Here is a 24281-nt window from a genome sequence, read left to right as displayed (position 1 = left end):
CGGAAATTTTTCAGCATTTGCGTAGCTCTCCGGCCGCAAACTCAGTATCACCGAGAACGGAGACTGGCTATAATGGCAATTCAAATGTCAGGAGATGGTCTTGCTCAGAAAGGGTTTGCCGATATCAGCACATTCCAATTCAAATTGTTGGTATGAATTATGAGTGAGGGCACTCGTAGTTAATTTTTTATTTAGTGAAAGCATCTCTACGAACCTTGGCTCAGCTGCGCAATTTACGCCTAAGTTATTTGTTCCTGTGTTTGCGTGCGTTTAGCGCAAGGCTCTATAGAAGTTTAGCGTTTATTTTATAGGCAAAGCGCTTATTGTTATGGATTAAAAAATATAGGTAGGTACGCTTGATTTCATACGATTTAGTTCAACTTTCGGTTTCGTGGTAACGCAAGAATCGATCATGAAAATGAAAAGATTTGGGGTTATAACAATCTGAATCGTCCCATTCCAAGCAAATTCCAAGTAGAAGTTAGTATCTACATATAACCGTGGTAGAAGTGTTGGACAGCTCATGTCAATGTCATATCAATATACACTTCACACAGCTTCACATAAAAACATGACAGTTTTCCGGGCATAAAGAAAAGGCACATTTTTGGCGACTTGCATAGCAATGTTGGATTGGATGCAATCAATGGATGAGTACCTAATGCTGTGCAAATTTTACATGCAACTGTGCGGAAGGCGGAAGTCATAGTTACAAGTTACATGTGGAATGCATTGCTGGACTTTTGTGCTGACACATCACCTCATTGGTCCTGCTTCACACCCGGCAGAATGTTCTGCCCATTATGACTTCACCTCAGGTTTCACAGACTTCAAGTTCAGGATTTGGATGATAGAATATTTTGTGAAACACACAAAAATGTTCTGAAAATCTGAGAAAATTCTGAAAATATCTGAAAAATGAAAATCAAAATTCAAAATATTCTGTTGAGCAGTAAAATGTGGCCATCACCCATAATTTATGTGAAACAATTTCACACAGAAACCACTTGAATACATTACATTACTGTTTTTTAAATAAACTGTGCAGTGGTAACACCAATTATCTATATTGATATTTCACCCCTCATTACATTCCAGTAAGGAGAAACATGCCAGTGAAGATCCCCTTACTCTGCCTAATGTGCATGCATCGTGGAATAATATTCCATGGAAAATGGAATAATATATCATGATATATAAAGGTGAACCAGGCCTGTTGCTTAAAAAGTGGTACCGTAAAATGGGGTGTTAAGGGACAGTTTTGAGGTGTTTTGTTATATAACTCAAGAATGGTTGGAGATAGAAGCATCAAATTATCAACATTTTATGTGGAATTTGGTGCTTTACATGCCTGCCACATTAAAGTTTTTAAGATTTGTCCTGCATATTATTTTTTATTATTTTTCATCACTGTCCCTTAGCACCCCAATGTGGGGTGTTAAGGGACACCTATATTATTCCAAGAAATGGTCATCAAATGCCCACAATTGGGGTGTGGAAGGGCACACAATTTATTTATTGAAATGTTTTGCATATTCTGTCACAAAACAAGTCAGGTTCATTCACCACTAATGACCTTTTTAGCCAATTACGTGTAATGCGGTTTACGCTTGTGGAAAATGTTCTAATTATAAGGTAAACAGAACCAAACAGTAATCTTCTGTCATCAATAAAAACCCATGTTGAAGCTTGTCACTTGTCATTATGTTGCCCTCTTTGTTTTAGCCTTTTTATGATGACATCACATTTACTTACATCAGTCTCCATTGACCCATCATTGTAAAAGAGCTAGAGTGTTGAGATGTTTTGTTACATAACTTAAGATGTGTTCGAGATAAAAGCATGAACTTGCCAGCATTTTATGTGGAATTTGGTGTTTTCCATGCCTACTTCATGGATGAAAGAACCTGGATAGGAAACTCCTATTCCTTCAACATTACGGGCAGCGTTCCGGACGATCGACCTGCCACCTAGCGTTCGGTAAGTATCGGGACTGGAAACTCCCGCCGTTAAGCATTACGGCCTATGGGGGACGCGGGGCGGCATGTTTTGAAACGGGTATTAGACCGCAATGCGGATTTATTTTTAGGTTTAGAAGCTATTTACGACAGACAAAATTGATCAGGCTATCGAATGAGACCAAAACCATTATTGTCCGTTCCGCACAAAAGTCGTACACGAGGGCCGAATACAGGCGACCTTGAAAAAGAGGGTCATTTCTAGTGTTTTTCTCTTACGCGGCGCCGGTGAACGCTTACGCGGCGCCAGTGAATGCGCGGCAGACGCGGCTCCCGCTGCCGCCGCGCGTGCCCTCGGGCACTTACCGAAGGGAACGCAATCAGCTGTTAGTTTCCAATCCAGGTTCTCCTTCATCCATGCCTACTTAATTAAATTATATTTAGATATTATTTTTTATTTTTTCTTCCCTGTTCCTTAGCACCCCACATCGACCTCAAAATATGCATGTATCCGGAAAAGAGGAAGAGGATGATGAATGAATGGGTGGATTTGCACAAGTTTTTCAGGAAACATGTGCAATACATGTGACAATACACCTATGCATTCATTTTCCCTGTACACCCACTAGTTTACATGGTACACACAGAGTTTTGGAGATGTTTCAATTTTGTGAAAATGTAGCATGATTTTCAAATCCATTTTTGAACCAAATCACTTGCATGAAAAACCATACCATTTTCTCCTATGGTCAAGAGCAAAACAGTGTCAACTACCACACTGAAGTTTTTATTGAACCTTCTCAAATTAGGAAGTTAATATGACTCAAAGTTTTTCCCACGCAATTGTCCCTTAACACCCCACTGTCCCTTAACACCCCATTTTACGGTATTACAGATTAAAACAGTGATATTACAGACTAGACACAATAAGGCTAACTAGAGACAGGGACAGGGACAGCCTAACTGTCTCTGAGTGTATGGAACTTAACGAACTGCCATACAAAGAATCAGTTTGGTGTATAGTGAAGCGAACAAGGGCAGTCAGGATCCTTGTCGGCTTATGTTACAGAAGTCCAGCAAGTACATTTGAAAACAATGAGAGACTGATTGACCTTATGGGGCATGCTAGAAGGTTTCAAGCTTCAAATATACTACTGATGGGGGATTTTAACTATGGGCAAATTGATTGGGAAGCAGGACTAGTAAGGGGGCCGGATGACTCTGATGCTGCTATGTTTTATGAATCGATCCAGGATCTATTGCTGTTCCAGCATGTAAGTTTCCCGACAAGATTTAGAGAGGGTTGTACCCCATCACAGCTGGACTTGGTGTTTAGTACTGAAGAACTTATGATAGACAACTTGGAGGCAAGCAGTCCAGTGGGAAAGAGTGATCATGTAGTGTTATCATGGTTATTCAGGTATGGTAATGATAGTGACGGGGAGAGAAGAAGTGAACAGACAAAGTTCAACTACAGGAAAGGGAACTATAACAACATGTCTGCAGCACTCAGACAAGTTAACTGGGACGACATCTTGTTGGACATGGATACAGAAGGAACCTGGAATTGCATCAAGAGGAAACTCAAGAGGATGATTGAGGAACATGTTCCAAAGATGAAGACAGGAAGAACTAAGAAGTGCAAAGCGCCATGGTGGCACAAGGGCCTAGAGAGAGAAGTCAAGAAGAAACATAAAGCTTGGAAGGAATATGTAGAGACGAAGAGCACAGAGTATTGGAGGAGTTTTGTACAGCAGAGAAATAAGACGACAAGTAAGATAAGAAAAGCAAGAAGGGACTATGAGAACAGAATTACAAGCAGTCTCAAACAAGCGCCAAAGAAGCTGTATTCCTACATCAGGACACAGCAGAGGGTGAGAGCAGCTGTCGGACCACTCAAGGACAACAGAGGTCAGTTGACGGAGACAGATGAAGAAGCAGCAGAGGTCCTGCAATCATTCTTTAAGTCATTGTTTACTAAGGAAAGAGGAGGTGACATCCCAGAGTTCCCGGATCATCTGGACAGTGACCAAGTAATGACCGACATCGATGTAACAGAAGAGCAAGTGCTCAAGGAACTGCGAAACCTGAACCCAAACAAGGCCCCAGGCCCAGATGAAGTGCCCAGCGCAGTGCTCAGGGCATGTGCGGACCAGTTAGCCAAGCCTCTGTGCCTGCTATTCAGGAAGTCGATGGAGAGTGGACAACTACCCATGGACTGGAAGAAGGCAATCATCTCACCCATCTTTAAGAAAGGAGCAAGGTGTGATGCGAGCAATTACCGACCAGTCAGCCTCACTTCACAGGTGTGCAAAGTCATGGAGAGGATACTGAAGCGACACATTGTTGAGCACCTGGAGCAGCACAATATCATCAGTGAGCATCAGCATGGATTTTTACAGAAGAGGTCGTGTCAAACCAATTTGTTGGAGTCATTCGAGGAGTGGACGGAGATATTGGATGGGGGTAAGGGACTGGATGTCGTATACCTAGATTACAAGAAGGCATTCGACACCGTACCGCATAAGAGACTGTATCGCAAGCTAAGTGCCAATGGTCTGAAGGGTAGAGTATTGAGATGGCTGATAGACTTTCTACATGCACGGCAGCAGCAGCTGAAGGTTGGTAGTAGCCACTCGAGTTGGGCCCACGTCTCAAGCGGTGTCCCACAGGGCTCGGTTTTGGGACCGGTCATGTTTCTGCTTTTTGTCAATGAGATTCCCGAACTACTACATAGCAGAGTGAAGATGTTCGCTGACGATATGAAAGTGTACAGGGCAGTCACCAGCAGGGCTGCGGAGTCGGAGTCGGAGTCGGAGTCGGAGTCGGTCGGAGTCGACAGTTGTGACCGGAGTCGGAGTCGGAGTCGGAGTCGATTTTAGAAACCCGAGCCGGAGTCGGAGTCGGAGTCACCGAAAATCTGTCGACTCCGCATCCCTGCTAGGTCTGCGGAGTCGGAGTCGGGAGTTGGAGTCGGTCGGAGTCGACAATTCTGCCCGGAGTCGGAGTCGGAGTCGGAGCTGGTTTTTGAAAGCTGGAGTCGGAGTCGGAGTCGCCGAAAATCCATCGACTCCGCAGCCCTGGTCACCAGCACCAACGACACACAGGCACTCCAACAAGACATGGACACACTCTCGCACTGGTCACAGACATGGCTGATGAAGTTCAACATATCCAAATGTAAAGTGATGCATTGCGGCACAGGAAATCCCCGAAGAGTGTACCATATGACACAGGACGGAACCTCGGAGCCGCTGGAAGAGACCTGCAAAGAGAGAGACCTGGGAGTGATTGTGGAAAACACATTGAAGCCGACACTACGCTGCAAGATGGCAGCCAGCAGAGGCATGTCAGCCCTGAAGCAGCTCAAGGCGACCTTCCGCACAATAAGCAGGAGAAACTTCAAACCACTCTACAACGCTTTTGTCCGACCCCACATCGAGTACTGTGCCCAAGCGGTTGGACCGTACATGGCGCAAAACTTCAAAGCGTTGGAGAAAGTTCAGAGAAGGGCGACAAAGATGGTGAAGGGGATGAAGAACGTACCATACAAGCAGAGATTCATCAATCTTGGTATGACAAGTGTAGAACAGCGCCTACGGAGAGGAGACCTTATCGAGACCTATAAGATATTGACGGGGAAGACGAAGCTGAAACCGGAGCACTTCTTCCAGCAGAGCCAGGAGGGGAGAACCAGAGGACACTGCTTCAAGCTGACCAAGAAACGAGTGACCCACCATGCAAGGATGATGTTCTTTTCTCAGCGTGTGGTGTCCCCCTGGAATGCTCTGCCAGAGGAAGTTATATCGGCACTGACTACGAACAGCTTTAAAAACCGGTTGGACCAACACTGGGCCACAAGGAATCCTCACTGAGTCATTTCTGACCTTATCCGGATGTGGGCCCTGAATAGACCCGGTCTACCCAAGCCCACTAGTAAAACCTAAACCTAAACCTAGAGAGTAGGTGTTATTTAATGCACTTGTAGCACTGCAGATCTTAAATTTTGTGGTTAAGTTATTAATAATGCTTGATGCAGGCATGCTGAGAACTGATTGTCGATGTAGCTGTTGCAACTTCTTGACTATGCTGTCATGCCTTGTAATCTGTTGAGACATCCCTGGACTTCAGTTCTTGAAGTTGATATGATCTAGCTAAAAATTCATTTAAACACTAAGTTTGTTCAGTTTTATTTTTCCTTTGGCTCCATCCACTTTGCACAGGGGAACAAAATTGGAAAAGGGACCATGTGACATGTATTATTAGCTGATAGTGTATGAAGTAATTCTACTCATTGGTAATTCTCAATAGATATCCCTGAATTTCATTCATGGGGCTGTTTGCTCAGCGAAGATCCCCTTTCTTTTGAAGATCCCCTTAAAAATTGGAATTCTTATATGGGCCCTTGGATTGCAGGCTGACAGGTCCACCAGACCACCAATCGCCATAGCCTCAAAGCTCTCCTATCATGGAGCCCTCAAAGGACACTGAACTCTGGAGTGCTGAAGAGTGAGGGTTCTCTGAAGTTCTACCTAGCAGAGAGCCACCTGAGACCAATGAAGAACCCTCTGAAGCCAAACAAGCCAAAAATGAATGATGAAATTTTGAGTCTGTAATAGCCATATAACCAGTTTGTTTATTGCATATTTTTAGAAAAATTTATTGTCCAGGAGTAAGCACCAAACAGTGAAACCAAGAGCCCTGACACCTTTAAGGCAACAATTACTGTTAGCACAGCACAGTAGGAAACTCAATGTTTATGCTTAGTCTCAACACTCATGCAACCACTTTATTTCAGGTGAATTCTAGCTGGGCAACACCGACTTAGCATGTCTGGCCTCAACAGCCTGTTCACATTTACAAGCCCAGCAGTGAAGAAGCTGCTGGGCTGGAAACAGGGTGATGAGGAGGAAAAGTGGGCAGAAAAAGCAGTGGATGCACTTGTCAAGAAGCTGAAGAAGACCAAGGGTGCCTTGGAAGATCTGGAGAATGCACTCAGCTGTCCAGGCCAACGCACAAAGTGTGTCACCATTCCACGCAGTCTGGACGGCCGCCTTCAGGTGGGGACGCACCTCCGATGGATTCTTATATTGCTGTGATCTGCCACTTTGCTAATGCTGTTAGCTGTCTAAAATGTGTTAAGTCTAAAAGTTATGGATGTTTTCATGTGAACCTGTGAGCTTCATTTGCCCCCATCAAATGCATAATAGAAGGAAGATGCAATTATTGGAATGTTTTTTTTTTTTAGGCTATTCACTGGCTGAAGAGGTGGGGATTCCAAGATTTTACTTTTACATTTTTATTGTGACATCAATGTATGACGGTGCACTCCCTGCACTGCACATTTAGCAAAGAGTAGATTCAATGACTGATGGTGGCCCAGCGCCGCGTGTCTCATGTTTCACGGTTTTCCATGCGTGTCACTCCAGGTGTCGCACCGCAAGGGCCTGCCGCACGTCATCTACTGCCGTGTGTGGCGCTGGCCCGATCTCCAGTCCCACCACGAGCTCAAACCCGTCGAGGACTGCGACTACCCCTTCTCTGCCAAACAGAAAGATGTCTGTATCAATCCGTACCACTACAAGCGAGTAGAAAGTCCAGGTGAGACAAGTTCGTGCTTCACGATTTTTTTGTAGGCACAGGTGGAATGTGCTGACTGATTGAAACTCCTTATAGAAGGCATGTTCCGCAGTCAATGCCAATGGAATGCGACTTTATGTTATAATTCTTCCAAACTCCAACATTTGTAACTACACTGTAAGTGTAGTTTGTAGTAACTGTACTTTGATTACATTTGTGTTCTGCGGAATTGAGGTTTTCTTTCTCAAATTTCTACAGCCTGCATGTCGTCTCCGCTCACACGTCCCATCTGACCCCTTTTCCGACTGCCCCCGTTCCACCGCAGTGCTGCCGCCGGTGTTGGTGCCGCGCCACAACGAGTTCGCGCCGGGCCACTCTCTGCTGCACTTCCAGCCGCCCTCGCAGCTCCAGGAGCCCTCGATGCCGCACAACGTCAGCTTCGGCGCCGGTGGGCCGACCGGCGGCGGCGTCGGCTTCGGACCCGGGCCGGGCTCGGCGTCTCCGCCGCACGGCGCGCCCTCGCCGCTGTCATCCATCTCCTCTGTGGCCTCTCCGGGCTCTGTGAGCTCGGGCGGGCCGCAGTCGCCGCCGTACACGGCGCCCGCCGGCACGCCGCCGCCGGCCTACACGCAGCTGGACGAGAACGGGGCCGGCGCGGACGGCGCCTCCAGTCGCATGGACACGTCCTCGGCGCCGCCGCCGCCGATGGCGGATACGTCTGATATGCAGGCCATCACATTCCAGGTCAGTGGGCAGTGGCGGCCGGTGACCGTAGGCTTATGAGCATCCAGTGATGGAGCAGAGTAAAAGCTAATTTGATGATAGATATATTAGAGCTCTTGACAATTCATGTGTATGCTGTGGGGCGTGGCTGTATGTATTCGACTTATTTAGGGGTAGTACCATTGTAACACTGGGAATAGCACTGTTGGTGTTCCGGGATATCGTCGCCGCGGTAAAGCAGGTGGTAAATGATTAAGAAAAATGTTTATTTGATATTAACCATCGAAAGTGTTATGGGCACACGTTGAAGTAGACTTCTTCAATAGATGTAGAGGGACTGCTCGCGTTGTAGGGCCGATAATGTGACCCAACCGAGCCCCTGTCAGCTTCTGAGGTAGGTACTCAAAGTGGCTCCTCCCTAAGGAACCTCCGATACAGTCTCTGGCATGGTGTTTTGAGCCTTCTAGATGTGTTCGTCGCCCAGCACTCCCTGCACGGTAATTGCCGGAGGCTGGATGGAGACTGTTCACCACTGTTGTGGGCGGCCGTCGTCACGACCTCGCCTGTCATTGATTGCTTCCGGACCGCCGGAGCCCGGAGGTCAATTATCCGAGTGGCCGGTCATTCGTCGGCGATGCATGATGCATCAGAGCCCACCAGCGATATGCGTGGGGGGGGGGGGAGGGGTACAGGCAGCGGTATTGGAGGGGGGCCGGTGCCCAGCAGCATTCGGAAACCGCCGGACTACTTTTCCACGCGGGATAGACACCATGGTCACATGGAAAACGAACCCAGGTTCTCCAAACCATAGGCCAACGGCACAGTCAATGCTGATCAATCCCAGAACTAGAAGTCATTAGCGTTATATAATAAACATGATCCATTTTGTGGAAGGCATGCCAGCCTATTGTCCCATGGAACGGGTCAGGGTTTATTGATGACCTTTGGGGACAAGGGATTCATTTCAGTTGTCTGTAAATGTCACGTTTTCTCAAGAAGCATCATAAAATCGCGGAAAACGAAGGGACACAATTGTTCTACTGCTACATTGTGGATATTGCGTTCAGTCCATTGCTCATTGATGGAGCCGAATCTGATCATGATACATTGGGCCTGGCCAACACAGTCCTGCCCAGAACAAGAAGAGATAAACACAAAGGGACAACATTATACGGTTGATCGTTATTGTCCAGACTGCCCTTGATGATGTGTGGCCCGAGTTGAGAAGAGCGGGAGTGTCTAATACTCGTCCTCTTCCTCGGCATCGTCTTCTCCGCTGGCCTCCACCTCCTCATAGTCCTTCTCCAGGGCGGCCAGATCCTCGCGCGACTCGGCGAACTCGCCCTCCTCCATGCCCTCGCCGACGTACCAGTGCACGAAGGCGCGCTTGGCGAACATCAGGTCGAACTTGTGGTTTAGTCGCCCCCAGGCGGAGCTGATGGCCGTCGTATTGGCCAACATGCAGATGGCGCGTTCCACCTTGGCCAGGTCGCCGCCGGGCACCACGGTCGGCGGCTGGTAGTTGACTCCTACCTTGAAGCCAGTCGGACACCAGTCGACGAACTCGATGCTCCGCTTCGCCTTCAGACTGGCGATGGCGGCGTTAACGTCCTTCGGGACGACGTCACCGCGGTAGAGCAGGCAGCAGGCCATGTACTTGCCCTCGCGCGGGTCGCACTTGACCATCTGGTTGGTGGGCTCGAAGCAGGCATTGGTGATCTCGGCAACTGACAGGGTTTCGTGCATCGCCTTTTCGGCCGAGATGACCGGAGCGTAGGTGACCAGTGGGAAGTGAATCCGAGGATACGGTACCAGGTTGGTCTCAAACTCGTTAAGGTCGACGTTGAGGGCGCCTTCGAAGCGCAGCGAGGCCGTGATGGAGGAGACGATCTGGCCGATCAGCCGGTTCAGGTTGGTGTACGTCGGGCGCTCGATGTCCAGGTTCTTCTTGCACAAGTCGTAGATGGCCTGGTTGTCGACCATGAACTCAACGTCAGTGTGCTCCAGCGTCGTGTGGGTGAAGAGCACGGCGTTGTACGGCTCGACCACCGCCGTGGACACCTCTGGAGCCGGGTAGATGGAGAAACTCAGCTTGGACTTCTTACCGTAGTCGATGCTGAGTCGCTCCATAAGCTGAGCCGTGAACCCGGAGCCGGTGCCGCCACCGAACGAGTGGAACACCAGGAACCCCTGCAGGCCGGTGCACTGTTCGGTCATCCTGCGGATCTGCTCGAGGGTGGCGTCAATCATCTCCTTGCCGATGGTGTAGTGGCCGCGCGCGTAGTTGTTGGCGGCGTCCTCCTTGCCGGTCTGCAGCTGCGCCGGGTGGAACAGCTGACGGTAGGTGCCCGTGCGCACCTCATCCACCACCGTCGGCTCCAGGTCCACGAACATGGCGCGCGGCACGTGCTTGCCCGTGCCCGTCTCCGAGAAGAACGTGTTGAAGCTGTCGTCGGCGATGCCAACGCTGGTGTCTGAGGGCATCTGGCCGTCGGGCTGGATGCCGTGCTCGAGGCAGTAGAGCTCCCAGCAGGCGTTACCCATCTGGACACCGGCCTGGCCGACATGCACGGAGATGACTTCACGCATTATAGCTGTCTTGGGCACACGTTAAAGTGGAGTTCTTCTAGGTGTGCAGAGATGTATGTAGAGGGACAGCTCGCGTAGGGCCGATAATGTGACCCAACCGAGCCCCTGTCTGCTTCTGAGGTGCCCACAATGATTCTTTCCTGAGGAACCTCGATACAGTCTCTGACACGGTTTCTTAGGTGTCGTAGATGTACTTGTTCTTCAGAACTCCCTGTACGGTAAATGCCAGAGGCTGGATGGGTAGTGTCTGGCACTGTTGTGGGCGTCGTCGTCAGGACCTCACCTGTCATTGATTGCTTCCGAATCACAGGCAGTCAATTATCCGAGCGGCCGATCATGCGTCAGCCATTCATGATGCATCAGTCAGCGCTCTGAATGTGGGGTGGGCCGCATTGCCATTGGAAGGTGGTCGGCAGCATTGGGAAGCCGTCGGAATACCTTCCCACGCCCGGCGGACGCCTTGGTGATGCGAAAAACAGACCCAGGGCAACAAAATGGGGCCACTAGGGCAGCTCAATGCTGATCAATGCCAGGAGAAGTCATTAGCGTTATCTAATAAACATGATCCATTTTAGGGGAGGCATGCCGGCTTATTGTTCCATGAAACGCGCCGGAATTTATTGATGGCCTTTGAGGAAGGCCTGTAAATGTTTGTCCTTTGAATGTTACATTTTCTCTAGAATCGTCATAGAGCCGCGAAAAGTGAAGAGACGATCGTTCTACGTTGGCGGTATTGCATTCAGTCTATTTTCATTGACGGTACCGAACCAGGCCATGACGCATTGGATCAAACGAACACATTTGCCAACCTAATGATAAGATTAGAAACGGTGAAAGATAAAGCGTTCGGCTCAATTTCTGCACATTTCAATAAGAAACTAGCTTTAACCCGCGCCCGGCTGGGGGTCCTGGATTTCCACGCGCTGCTGGGGGGGGGGGGTGTTTGAACACCCCCTTCTAACTCGGCTCCTGGGCCACGTAGCAATACGCGGAAGGCGGCGTTCGAAAGAGCGTCAAAAATAATGAGGAAATCACTTCGGTCAATTTTTTGGTTAGGTCAAAGGTCAGGTCACCAGAGGTCATTGAAGGCAAAATTTCGCCGATTTCCAGGTCGAATGTCGACAATTTCCAAGAAGCCAACGCATAACTCGGGAACCAATAGAGCTACAGCGCCGCGGAAAACGCATTCGATAGCCCTATTAACGCCCTTTCTGAGTAATTTTCTCAGATTTGACCTAACGTCAACGGTTTTGCCTGCAGGGGGCAAAAACTGCAAAAATAGCCGATTTTTTCGGAAACAGTTTTCCTGCAATAACTTTTGACCCAAGCCTTGTACGAGCTTACTTTTACCGGCATCGTGTTCCTCTCGTCAAGACGCATCGAATGAATTATAACTTGACCCTGAAAGGTCAACTTGAAAATTTGACCTCAGGTCAAGGTCATGACCTGACCGGAAAGGGTCATGTTGCATATCAGTCGATCCGTATCGTCGAGCTGAACACATCTAAGGCGTTTTCATCGCTCTAGCATGCCTCTATCAAAAGTTATTTGCGAAAAACTGTTAGATACCATTCGTGACCTTAGATGACCTCAGGGCATAAACAGGGGTCACGGACACCATTTTCATGTTCAGTGTGTCTAAACCACTTGTAATTCAGTGTTTGGGAGTGTTAACAATGTCTTTCGTCCAAAAGAGGCACATTTCAATTTTCTCCCATTGACTTATAATGGGGAGGTCGCAAAATTGACCTGACCTTAGGTCATCGATATTAAAATTCTGAGATATACATTTTGTACATGCTATTGCTCTTAGCAATCGCTGAAAGTTTCAAAGCGATCTGTCACTCGGTGTAGCTATGACAGACATTGAAACTTTTATGAGGTGAGGTCACTTCAAGTGACCTGGTGACCTGACCTTGAATGACCTTGGTCTGAAATTTTCATAACATGTGTAGAATTGTTGTATAATAAGGTGTACCAAACCATCAGCTGTCATTGCACTGGTAGTGTACTCGCGCCCTCAACAACGTATCCTTATCGTTATTCGACATTGTTCTTGGTCCTCAGGAGCCCAAGTTTTGGTCCAGCATCGCCTACTACGAGCTCAACAACCGCGTTGGCGAGGTATTTCACTCTTCGGTGACTTCAGTCATCGTCGACGGCTTCACCGACCCTAACAACAAATCGGACCGCTTCTGCCTGGGTCAGCTCTCCAATGTCAACCGAAACTCGACCATCGAGAGCACCCGCAAACACATCGGAAAAGGTGAGATTCGAGAGCACTGGCAATTGCATCGGGAAAGATGAGCTTCGATGATGAGGTACTTCTATAGCTTGTACTAGATGCGGATGAAAGGTGGCAGAAATTGAACAAGTGCAACATCGAAGTTCTTTAGTGTCAGTTGGTGGAGTCTAGTACCTTCCTCCGGCTGCACGACGTCACCTTTTCATCGGGAATGCGCCTGCGCTGACACCTTTTATCTGCGGCCCGTCAGGTGTGCACCTGTACTACGTGGGCGGCGAGGTGTACGCCGAGTGTCTCTCGGACTCGGCTGTGTTCGTGCAGTCGCGCAACTGCAACCACCACCACGGCTTCCACCCCTCAACAGTCTGTAAAATACCGGCCGGCTGCAGCCTCAAGATCTTCAACAACCAGGAGTTCGCGCAGCTGCTCTCACAGAGCGTCAACCACGGCTACGAGGCCATCTTCGAGCTCACCAAAATGTGCACCATCAGGTGGGCCATTCTGCTCTGGTTATATTGTGGGGTTCACTTTCTATCAGCTTGAATGGTGCCGGGCTGGAATCGTGTGCTACCTGGCAATCTGATTTGGGTAATTGAGGTGGCACTGGAATTATGGACTTGCTCACCTCATCCGGTGTAGAATTTGGCATAACACTCGATTTTAAATATTGAAGGGTTGATGTATCCGATGCTGAATGAAACACATATGTACGCATTGTGTTCCGTTCGGGCGTCTCTGGTCCAACACCGTCATGTTGTTTAGTCATGTTAGGTGCAGATCTGATAGTAATTTGCACTGTAATCGAAGAGATGGACACAAGCTTAGCCAAATGAGTATATCCATGCGTTTTTATGACGTTCTCCCGCAGAGCCAGCACACCGTCACACCTTCTCCGCCTCTGTTCCGACAGGATGTCGTTCGTGAAGGGCTGGGGCGCCGAGTACCACCGTCAGGACGTCACCTCGACACCCTGCTGGATCGAGATCCACCTGCACGGCCCGCTGCAGTGGCTGGACAAGGTGCTTACACAGATGGGATCGCCGCACAACGCCATCTCGAGCGTATCGTGAGTGTCGGCCGACCTTCCGTGAGCGGCGGACAAACTGCCGAGTGACGGCCCGTTGCGGTACGGCAAGAGGACAATCTGACTGCATGAGAGGGCGGAGAGAAAACAGCCGCCCATGCAGATTCAGCGGCGACGCCGGAGAGGTCGGGGAACAAGTGACAAAGCTGATGCCATATTAGACGTAAGGAGCCGGGCGGACCGGGTGTGCGGAGGTCGTACCCGGGTCTGAGGGTGACGCGCCGGCCCAGCCAACTGAGCGGGTCAAGTGCCAGAGGACACTGTTTTCGCTTTGTACCACCGTGTCGTGGCCGGGAATCCGTCAGAGCCGGAGCCTTTGTGTAAATCTCTTCCATGTGCCTGACGTGACACGGTGGTTAATTCGCCTGGCCCGAGTGGAGGGAAGAGAGGCACGGTCGCCCAGGCGCCAGTGCGGCTGGCGGTGTCGGTCCCTGCCGGCGGGCTGTCTGCACCGCCTCAGCATAATATCCCGGCAGGCCGACCGGTTCGAGGGAGGCCAACAGAGACAATCATGATAGGTCCAAACGTAGTTGCTCGTAGCGATTCGCTGGCAGATTTCTGCGGCCGAGCGCTAGCGTGGTTAAGTTTTTACTTTTCTGCATGAGACGCTATTAGCAGGGGTGCTTTCAACCGATCGTCCGATCACGCTGTACAATGTTTTGCATCTGATGCTCGTGCCTGAGGGGTTTGATCCATCTAAGACGGCGTTTTGAGATATTTTCGCGGCTGTCCTTGCGTGTTATCATATTTCATCAATACACCTGTCGGCGCTTTGACAAATAATCACTGTATGATTGTCCGAAACTCGCCAACTCAACCAGACGGTTCATGACACAGCCGGTCGAATTTCTGTTTCGGCCCTGGCGGGGTGGGATGTTTGAATCCTGAGATTTTAGGACTAAAATTTTACGTTTCGTAAAACGTTCCCACGGAAATTTGGTCACGCAGCAGAGTTTTTACTGCCTTTGCCGTATGAAAATGGACAGCACACTCATTTAAAGTTTCAATATTGAGTCCACGGAACTCTGGATGAAGCCGAACTGGGACTGGATGAAGCCGTAATTGATACGGTGGAATGCGAGAGCTCCATTATTATTACCCGTATCTGTTGGGTCCTTAGTCACAAACATTCTCCCTGGTCAACGAAAGAACTGTTCACTTCTGAGTTGACCTCTTCTTATAATATGTCTCAGATCGAAAGTAAGTATCTACCCAACAGCAGTGACTGAAAGGTCTTTCAATAGCGATGGGTACCTGGACTTACCTGCAGGTGTGGTAAACGGCAGTAGATCGATGCAGTTTGATCCCAGAAGTCGATCAGGGCCCTGTTTCACCGGTGATAGCAGCAAGCTGCTATTACGTTTCGCGAGCTGACGTCATGCTGTGACGCCATACTGTTGACGTAATGGATAGTTCCGGCGCACGATTACCGCGACCTTGGCGGCGGCATTAAGTGACGTATGAGCCTAAAAGTAAGAGTTAACGCAGTCATGATAGTATATTTATTTTTGATATATATTTTTTCAATATGATGTATTTAAAAGAAGTTGGGTTTAGGAAAAATTTGGACATTAACTTCGAACATTTAGCTGATGACGTAAAACAATATTGCGGCAATCGTGCGCCAGAATTGCCCCTTACGTCAGCAGTATGACGTCATCACATTACGTCAGCTCGCGCAATTTGATAGTAGCTTGCTGCTATCACCGGTGAAACAGGGCCCAGGCCGCGTCCGAAGTCAACCCACCACGTCCGCGAAGACTGAATTCACTGACCTGTAACCAGCCCAACTGCGTCTCGTCCCGACCCCACACACGTCAGGGCCCTGTTTCACCGGTGATAGCAGCACGCTGCTATCAAATTGCGCGAGCTGACGTAATGTGATGACGTCATACTGCTGACGTAAGGGGCAATTCTGGCGCACGATTGCCGCAATATTGTTTTACGTCATTAGCTAAATGTTCGAAGTTAATGTCAAAATTTTTCCTAAACCCAACTTCTTTTAAATACATCATATTGAAAAAGTATATATCAAAAATATATATACTATCATGACTGCGTAAACTCTTACTTTTAGGCTCATACGTCACTTAATGCCGCCGCCAAGGTCGCGGCAATCGTGCGCCGGAACTACCCATTACGACAACAGTATGGCGTCACGACATGACGTCAGCTCGCGAAACGTGATAGCAGCTTGCTGCTATCACCGGTGAAACAGGGCCCGGAGGTCACTGACCCGAGCCGCCCGGCGCACAGTGGGCCGATAATGTAACGGAAGTTGGCACAGATTCAGCACAGGTTCAGCACAGCACAGATTCGGTAGGGGGAAAAAAGGCCCCGGTAGAGGGAAACCTTTATGACCCGTTTTCCCCTAGAAATGACGTGACAAGGAGGTAAAAATGGGTATCAATCGAAAGGTCTCGTTTACCCAGACACAGTCCTGCAGGAAAATTTCACTTTTTCCCCATAGGAAAGTTTGTACGGGAAAATCAAAATTTTGGGTCAATGGGGGGTCCCCCCCGATTTCGTTCAAAATCGGCACACAGGTGCCCCACCACCAGCCGAGAAACTTTCCCCAAAACGGTCCCCGTTGCATTGACGCTTAAGGCCCGTAAAGCCCCCTACACTCGTAAAATATCCGTAAATTCGCCTTTGTACGGACAAAAAAGTGGTGCTATGGTAAAAATGGGTATCGATCGAAAGCTCTCGTTTACCCAGACACAGTCCTGCAGGAAAATTTCACTTTTTCCCCATTACCCATTGACCCAAAATTTTGATTTTCCCGTAAAAACTTTCCTATGGGGAAAAAGTGAAATTTTCCTGCTGGACTGTGTCTGGGTAAACGAGAGCTTTCGATTGATAGCCATTTTTACCATAGCACCACTTTTTGGTCCGTACAAAGGCGATTTTACGGATATTTTACGAGTCTAGGGGGCTTTACGGGCCTTAAACGTCAATGCAACGGGGACCGTTTTGGGGAAAGTTTCTCGGCTGGCGGTGGGGCACCTGTGTGCCGATTTTGAACGAAATCGGGGGGGACCCCCCATTGACCCAAAATATTGATTTTCCCGTAAAAACTTTCCTATGGGGAAAAAGTGGAATTTTCCTGCAGGACTGTGTCTGGGTAAACGAGAGCTTTCGATTGATACCCATTGTTACCAAAGCACCACTTTTTTGTCCGTACAAAGGCGATTTTACGGATATTTTACGAGTCTAGGGGGCTTTACGGGCCTTAAACGTCAATGCAACGGGGACCGTTTTGGGGAAAGTTTCTCGGCTGGTGGTGGGGCACCTGTGTGCCGATTTTGAACGAAATCGGGGGGACCCCCCATTGACCCAAAATTTTGATTTTCCCGTAAAAGCTTTCCTATGGGGAAAAAGTGAAATTTTCCTGCAGAACTGTGTCTGGGTAAACGAGAGCTTTCGATTGATACCCATTTTTACCATAGCACCACTTTTTTGTCCGTACAAAGGCGATTTTACGGATATTTTACGAGTCTAGGGGGCTTTACGGGCCTTAAACGTCAATGCAACGGGGACCGTTTTGGGGAAAGTTTCTCGGCTGGTGGTGGGGCACCTGTGTGCCGATTTTGAACGAAATCGGGGGGGACCCCCCATTGACCCAAAATTTTGATTTTCCCGTAAAAACTTTCCTATGGGGAAAAAGTGAAATTTTCCTGCTGGACTGTGTCTGGGTAAACGAGAGCTTTCGATTGATACCCATTTTTACCATAGCACCACTTTTTTGTCCGTACAAAGGCGATTTTACGGATATTTTACGAGTCTAGGGGGCTTTACGGGCCTTAAACGTCAATGCAACGGGGACCGTTTTGGGGAAAGTTTCTCGGCTGGTGGTGGGGCACCTGTGTGCCGATTTTGAACGAAATCGGGGGGGACCCCCCATTGACCCAAAATTTTGATTTTCCCGTACAAACTTTCCTATGGGGAAAAAGTGAAATTTTCCTGCAGAACTGTGTCTGGGTAAACGAGAGCTTTCGATTGATACACATTTTTACCATAGCACCACTTTTTTGTCCGTACAAAGGCGATTTTACGGATATTTTGCGAGTCTAGGGGGCTTTACGGGCCTTAAACGTCAATGCAACGGGGACCGTTTTGGGGAAAGTTTCTCGGCTGGTGGTGAGGCACCTGTGTGCCGATTTTGAACGAAATCGGGGGGGACCCCCAATTGACCCAAAATTTTGATTTTCCCGTACAAACTTTCCTATGGGGAAAAAGTGAAGTTTTCCTGCAGAACTGTGTCTGGGTAAACGAGAGCTTTCGATTGATACCCATTTTTACCATAGCACCACTTTTTTGTCCGTACAAAGGCGATTTTACGGATATTTTACGAGTCTAGGGGGCTTTACGGGCCTTAAACGTCAATGCAACGGGGACTGTTTTGGGGAAAGTTTCTCGGCTGGTGGTGAGGCACCTGTGTGCCGATTTTGAACGAAATCGGGGGGGACCCCCCATTGACCCAAAATTTTGATTTTCCCGTAAAAACTTTCCTATGGGGAAAAAGTGAAATTTTCCTGCTGGACTGTGTCTGGGTAAACGAGAGCTTTCAATTGATACCCATTTTTACCATAGCACCACTTTTTGGTCCGTACAAAGGCGATTTTACGGATATTTTACGAGTCTAGGGGGCTTTACGGGCCTTAAACGTCAATGCAACGGGGACCGTTTTAGGGAAAGTTTCTCGGCTGGTGGTGGGGCACCTGTGTGCCGATTTTGAACGAAATCGGGGGGGACCCCCCATTGACCCAAAATTTTGATTTTCCCGTACAAACTTTCCTATGGGGAAAAAGTGGAATTTTCCTGCAGGACTGTGTCTGGGTAAACGAGAGCTTTCGATTGATACCCATTGTTACCATAGCACCACTTTTTTGTCCGTACAAAGGCGATTTTACGGATATTTTACGAGTCTAGGGGGCTTTACGGGCCTTAAACGTCAATGCAACGGGGACCGTTTTGGGGAAAGTTTCTCGGCTGGTGGTGGGGCACCTGTGTGCCGATTTTGAACGAAATCGGGGGGACCCCCCATTGACCCAAAATTTTGATTTTCCCGTAAAAACTTTCCTATGGAGAAAAAGTGAAATTTTCCTGCAGGACTGTGTCTGGGTAAACGAGAGCTTTCGATTGATACCCATTTTTACTATAGCACCACTTTTTTGTCCGTACAAAGGCGATTTTACGGATATTTTACGAGTCTAGGGGGCTTTACGGGCCTTAAACGTCATTGCAACGGGGACCGTTTTGGGGAAAGTTTCTCGGCTGGTGGTGGGGCACCTGTGTGCCGATTTTGAACGAAATCGGGGGGGACCCCCCATTGACCCAAAATTTTGATTTTCCCGTACAAACTTTCCTATGGGGAAAAAGTGAAATTTTCCTGCAGAACTGTGTCTGGGTAAACGAGAGCTTTCGATTGATACCCATTTTTACCATAGCACCACTTTTTTGTCCGTACAAAGGCGATTTTACGGATATTTTACGAGTCTAGGGGGCTTTACGGGCCTTAAACGTCAATGCAACGGGGACCGTTTTGGGGAAAGTTTCTCGGCTGGTGGTGGGGCACCTGTGTGCCGATTTTGAACGGAATCGGGGGGGACCCCCCATTGACCCAAAATTTTGATTTTCCCGAACAAACTTTCCTATGGGGAAAAAGTGAAATTTTCCTGCAGGACTGTGTCTGGGTAAACGAGAGCTTTCGATTGATACCCATTTTTATCATAGCACCACTTTTTTGTCCGTACAAAGGCGATTTTACGGATATTTTACGAGTCTAGGGGGCTTTACGGGCCTTAAACGTCAATGCAACGGGGACCGTTTTGGGGAAAGTTTCTCGGCTGGTGGTGAGGCACCTGTGTGCCGATTTTGAACGAAATCGGGGGGGACCCCCCATTGACCCAAAATTTTGATTTTCCCGTACAAACTTTCCTATGGGGAAAAAGTGAAGTTTTCCTGCTGGACTGTGTCTGGGTAAACGAGAGCTTTCGATTGATACACATTTTTACCATAGCACCACTTTTTTGTCCGTACAAAGGCGATTTTACGGATATTTTACGAGTCTAGGGGGCTTTACGGGCCTTAAACGTCAATGCAACGGGGACCGTTTTGGGGAAAGTTTCTCGGCTGGTGGTGGGGCACCTGTGTGCCGATTTTGAACGAAATCGGGGGGGGGGGACCCCCCATTGACCCAAAATTTTGATTTTCCCGTAAAAACTTTCCTATGGGGAAAAAGTGGAATTTTCCTGCAGGACTGTGTCTGGGTAAACGAGAGCTTTCGATTGATACCCATTGTTACCATAGCACCACTTTTTTGTCCGTACAAAGGCGATTTTACGGATATTTTACGAGTCTAGGGGGCTTTACGGGCCTTAAACGTCAATGCAACGGGGACCGTTTTGGGGAAAGTTTCTCGGCTGGTGGTGGGGCACCTGTATGCCGATTTTGAACGAAATCGGGGGGGACCCCCCATTGACCCAAAATTTTGATTTTCCCGTAAAAACTTTCCTATGGGGAAAAAGTGAAATTTTCCTGCAGGACTGTGTCTGGGTAAACGAGAGCTTTCGATTGATACCCATTTTTACCATAGCACCACTTTTTTGTCCGTACAAAGGCGATTTTACGGATATTTTACGAGTCTAGGGGGCTTTACGGGCCTTAAACGTCATTGCAACGGGAACCGTTTTGGGGAAAGTTTCTCGGCTGGTGGTGGGGCACCTGTGTGCCGATTTTGAACGAAATCGGGGGGGACCCCCATTGACCCAAAATTTTGATTTTCCCGTACAAACTTTCCTATGGGGAAAAAGTGAAATTTTCCTGCAGAACTGTGTCTGGGTAAACGAGAGCTTTCGATTGATACCCATTTTTACCATAGCACCACTTTTTTGTCCGTACAAAGGCGATTTTACGGATATTTTACGAGTCTAGGGGGCTTTACGGGCCTTAAACGTCAATGCAACGGGGACCGTTTTGGGGAAAGTTTCTCGGCTGGTGGTGGGGCACCTGTGTGCCGATTTTGAACGAAATCGGGGGGGGACCCCCAATTGACCCAAAATTTTGATTTTCCCGTACAAACTTTCCTATGGGGAAAAAGTGAAATTTTCCTGCAGAACTGTGTCTGGGTAAACGAGAGCTTTCGATTGATACCCATTTTTACCATAGCACCACTTTTTTGTCCGTACAAAGGCGATTTTACGGATATTTTACGAGTCTAGGGGGCTTTACGGGCCTTAAACGTCAATGCAACGGGGACTGTTTTGGGGAAAGTTTCTCGGCTGGTGGTGAGGCACCTGTGTGCCGATTTTGAACGAAATCGGGGGGGAACCCCCCCCATTGACCCAAAATTTTGATTTTCCCGTAAAAACTTTCCTATGGGGAAAAAGTGAAATTTTCCTGCTGGACTGTGTCTGGGTAAACGAGAGCTTTCGATTGATACCCATTTTTACCATAGCACCACTTTTTGGTCCGTACAAAGGCGATTTTACGGATATTTTACGAGTCTAGGGGGCTTTACGGGCCTTAAACGTCAATGCAACGGGGACAATTTTGGGGAAAGTTTCTCGGCTGGTGGTGGGGCACCTGTGTGCCGATTTTGAACGAAATCGGGGGGGACCCCCCATTGACCCAAAATTTTGATTTTCCCGTAAAAACTTTCCTATGGGGAAAAAGTGGAATTTTCCTGCAGGACTGTGTCTGGGTAAACGAGAGCTTTCGATTGATACCCATTGTTACCATAGCACCACTTTTTTGTCCGTACAAAGGCGATTTTACGGATATTTTACGAGTCTAGGGGGCTTTACGGGCCTTAAACGTCAATGCAACGGGGACCGTTTTGGGGAAAGTTTCTCGGCTGGTGGTGGGGCACCTGTGTGCCGATTTTGAACGAAATCGGGGGGGACCCCCCATTGACCCAAAATTTTGATTTTCCCGTAAAAACTTTCCTATGGGGAAAAAGTGAAATTTTCCTGCAGGACTGTGTCTGGGTAAACGAGAGCTTTCGATTGATACCCATTTTTACCTCTTTGTGACGTCATTTCTAGGGGAAAACGGGTCATAAAGGTTTCCCTCTACCGGGGCCTTTTTTCCCCCTACCGAATCTGTGCTGTGCTGAATCTGTGCTGAATCTGTGCCAACTTCCGTTACATGGGCCGATATGCCATTCTAGCGCGACAGGGCCTGAATCTTCGAACGGAACCCTTGTTTTTTTCGCGAGTAATTCGCGTAAAAAGCGGCCGATCGCAACGAAACTTTCATTACCCTCGCGATAATTACTTTTACAGCTAACCTGAAAATTTCATGAACCTGACCTTAATGATCTTTGACCTGTGACCTTCTTTCGAGACCATGTTTGGCCGGAATCGCGATTCAGCGTATGTCGGCTCGCATTAGCCGCGGGTTTCCAGTCTTTTCTTGGTTTAAAGCGTTCAAACATGGGATATTATGTTGCTCCCATGCATTAGGGTGGGTGTCAAGGTCACCAGAAGATCAGGTAAGGTCACTGAACTTTGATGACCTTGGTTCACTTTTTCGAGTTTTACATGTTTCTAGGCTAGTTTTTGGAGCTGAATTCGAATCTAGCAACCATTTGAACATTTACTATGTAGCTTTGGTGCCTTTGCAACATGTTGCAAAGCTGTCAGAGGCGGTTGCCACCTACTGCAAATACCCGGCAAAACCCTTACTGGTTGACCTGACCTGACCTGACCCGACCTGGCCTAAATGTATGAAGACATCATCTATGATCGTAAATAACATTATATTCGTGATCAGCACCCAAAAAAAAAAAAACCATAGCAGCCACCCTTTACGACGTTCTAACAGGTCCCGATTTTCCCGACTTTTGGGTTATTGACCTGACCTGGAAGGTCAACCAATGACCTAGGACCTTACAATTGGGTATCATCAGCTTCCTCTTGTCACGGGCAACACGCTCGTCTTTTCTGCGAAGCTCTAGCTCGATCAGGGGCGAAACGGCGGGGGGGGGGGTCCAACGGACCCCTTCTATACGTTCGCGGTTGGAAAAACACCACGGGGCGAGGGTTGAGTCAAATCTGAGGGCTTATTTCAGAAAGACCGCTAAAAGAGCAATTGAATGCACTTTTCCGCGACGATGTAGCTCTATTGGTCCCCGAGGTAAGGGCCGGTTTTCGAGAAATGTTGATATATGCAACATTTTACCTTTGATGACGTCTGGTGACGTGACCTTTGACGTGACCTAGAAATGACTAATTACTCCATCTGGAATTTCGGGCGCTCTTTCGAATGCCACTTACTACGTGTCGCTATGTGGCCCAAGAGCCGAGTTAGAAGGGGAGTGTTCAATCAACACCTCCCGGCCCGGCGCGTTTGACGCCGAGCACCGGTCCGGCGCGGGTTGATGTTTGGCTGCTACATCCAAAGTCGCAAAAAGTCGCAAAAAATGACTGTTGGATCTTGTAGTGCAATGAATCATTGACATGTAGCGAGATTTTCGAAGCGGTACTCCGCGGTACTTTTTTTAAAAGTCTATTTGTGTGTGACATCAATTATGTGAAATTATATTTTCGTCTTTAAATCTTTGCGGTGCCAATACATCATAACCAAGTGAGAGTTCGCCATTTTCATGTGGTTATGTGTGTTCTGCAGACCCGGAGCTATCGTTTAATGTATATAAATGTGGAATTCCTCCTCAAATTGTGATTGTTTTCGTGGATCAAAGATACGTTGTCGAAGAGTGCGGGGGACGAGTTCGGTGCAAACGATTCCGAAGTTCGTGTTTAAGCTGAGTTTTCGCCATGAAATAGCAATTGTGTTGGAAAACAAAGACCACAGCAATGTAGTATGATCATTTTTGAACAAATTGGTATAGGTTTCATTGCACATCCACAAAGTTCGATTTTTTACCCATGTCGTGCTAGACCTGGCGATCGGCCCAGTGTGCGGCGGCCGACCCCGCCCCGGGTCACCTAACGCCCCGGGCGGTGCACCAGTGCACCCAGACACATCCGTGGGGCGCATTGTCCCACTGCCAGTCCCCAGCAGACCGAGCACATCAGCATAACACATTCGAATGTTACCTGGAGCTTCATGTTATACGGAGTCTGAGTCGAATTAG

General features: G+C 48.3%; 2 protein-coding genes across 2 annotated transcripts; one reads left to right on the top strand and one right to left on the bottom strand.

Annotated features, from left to right (window-relative positions):
- The first annotated feature begins 256 nt into the window (after nucleotides 1-256).
- On the top strand, nucleotides 257-14963 carry LOC122393075 (protein mothers against dpp-like). The gene is made up of 7 exons (XM_043388693.1): nucleotides 257-346; nucleotides 6757-7018; nucleotides 7388-7559; nucleotides 7864-8282; nucleotides 12918-13116; nucleotides 13346-13586; nucleotides 14006-14963. Exons 2-7 carry the CDS (start codon nucleotides 6788-6790, stop codon nucleotides 14163-14165), a joined length of 1422 nt encoding a protein of 473 aa, XP_043244628.1. The 5' UTR covers nucleotides 257-346; nucleotides 6757-6787; the 3' UTR covers nucleotides 14166-14963.
- On the bottom strand, nucleotides 9341-10862 carry LOC122393076 (tubulin alpha-1D chain-like). Its single transcript, XM_043388694.1, has one exon. It carries the CDS (start codon nucleotides 10848-10850, stop codon nucleotides 9501-9503), a length of 1350 nt encoding a protein of 449 aa, XP_043244629.1. The 5' UTR covers nucleotides 10851-10862; the 3' UTR covers nucleotides 9341-9500.
- Nucleotides 14964-24281: the final 9318 nt, after the last annotated feature.

Source organism: Amphibalanus amphitrite, unplaced genomic scaffold (genome assembly GCF_019059575.1).
Source record: "Amphibalanus amphitrite isolate SeventyFive unplaced genomic scaffold, NRLGWU_Aamphi_draft 000514F_arrow, whole genome shotgun sequence".
Lineage (NCBI taxonomy): Eukaryota > Metazoa > Arthropoda > Thecostraca > Balanomorpha > Balanidae > Amphibalanus > Amphibalanus amphitrite.
This window is presented reverse-complemented; position numbering and strand designations above follow the sequence as displayed.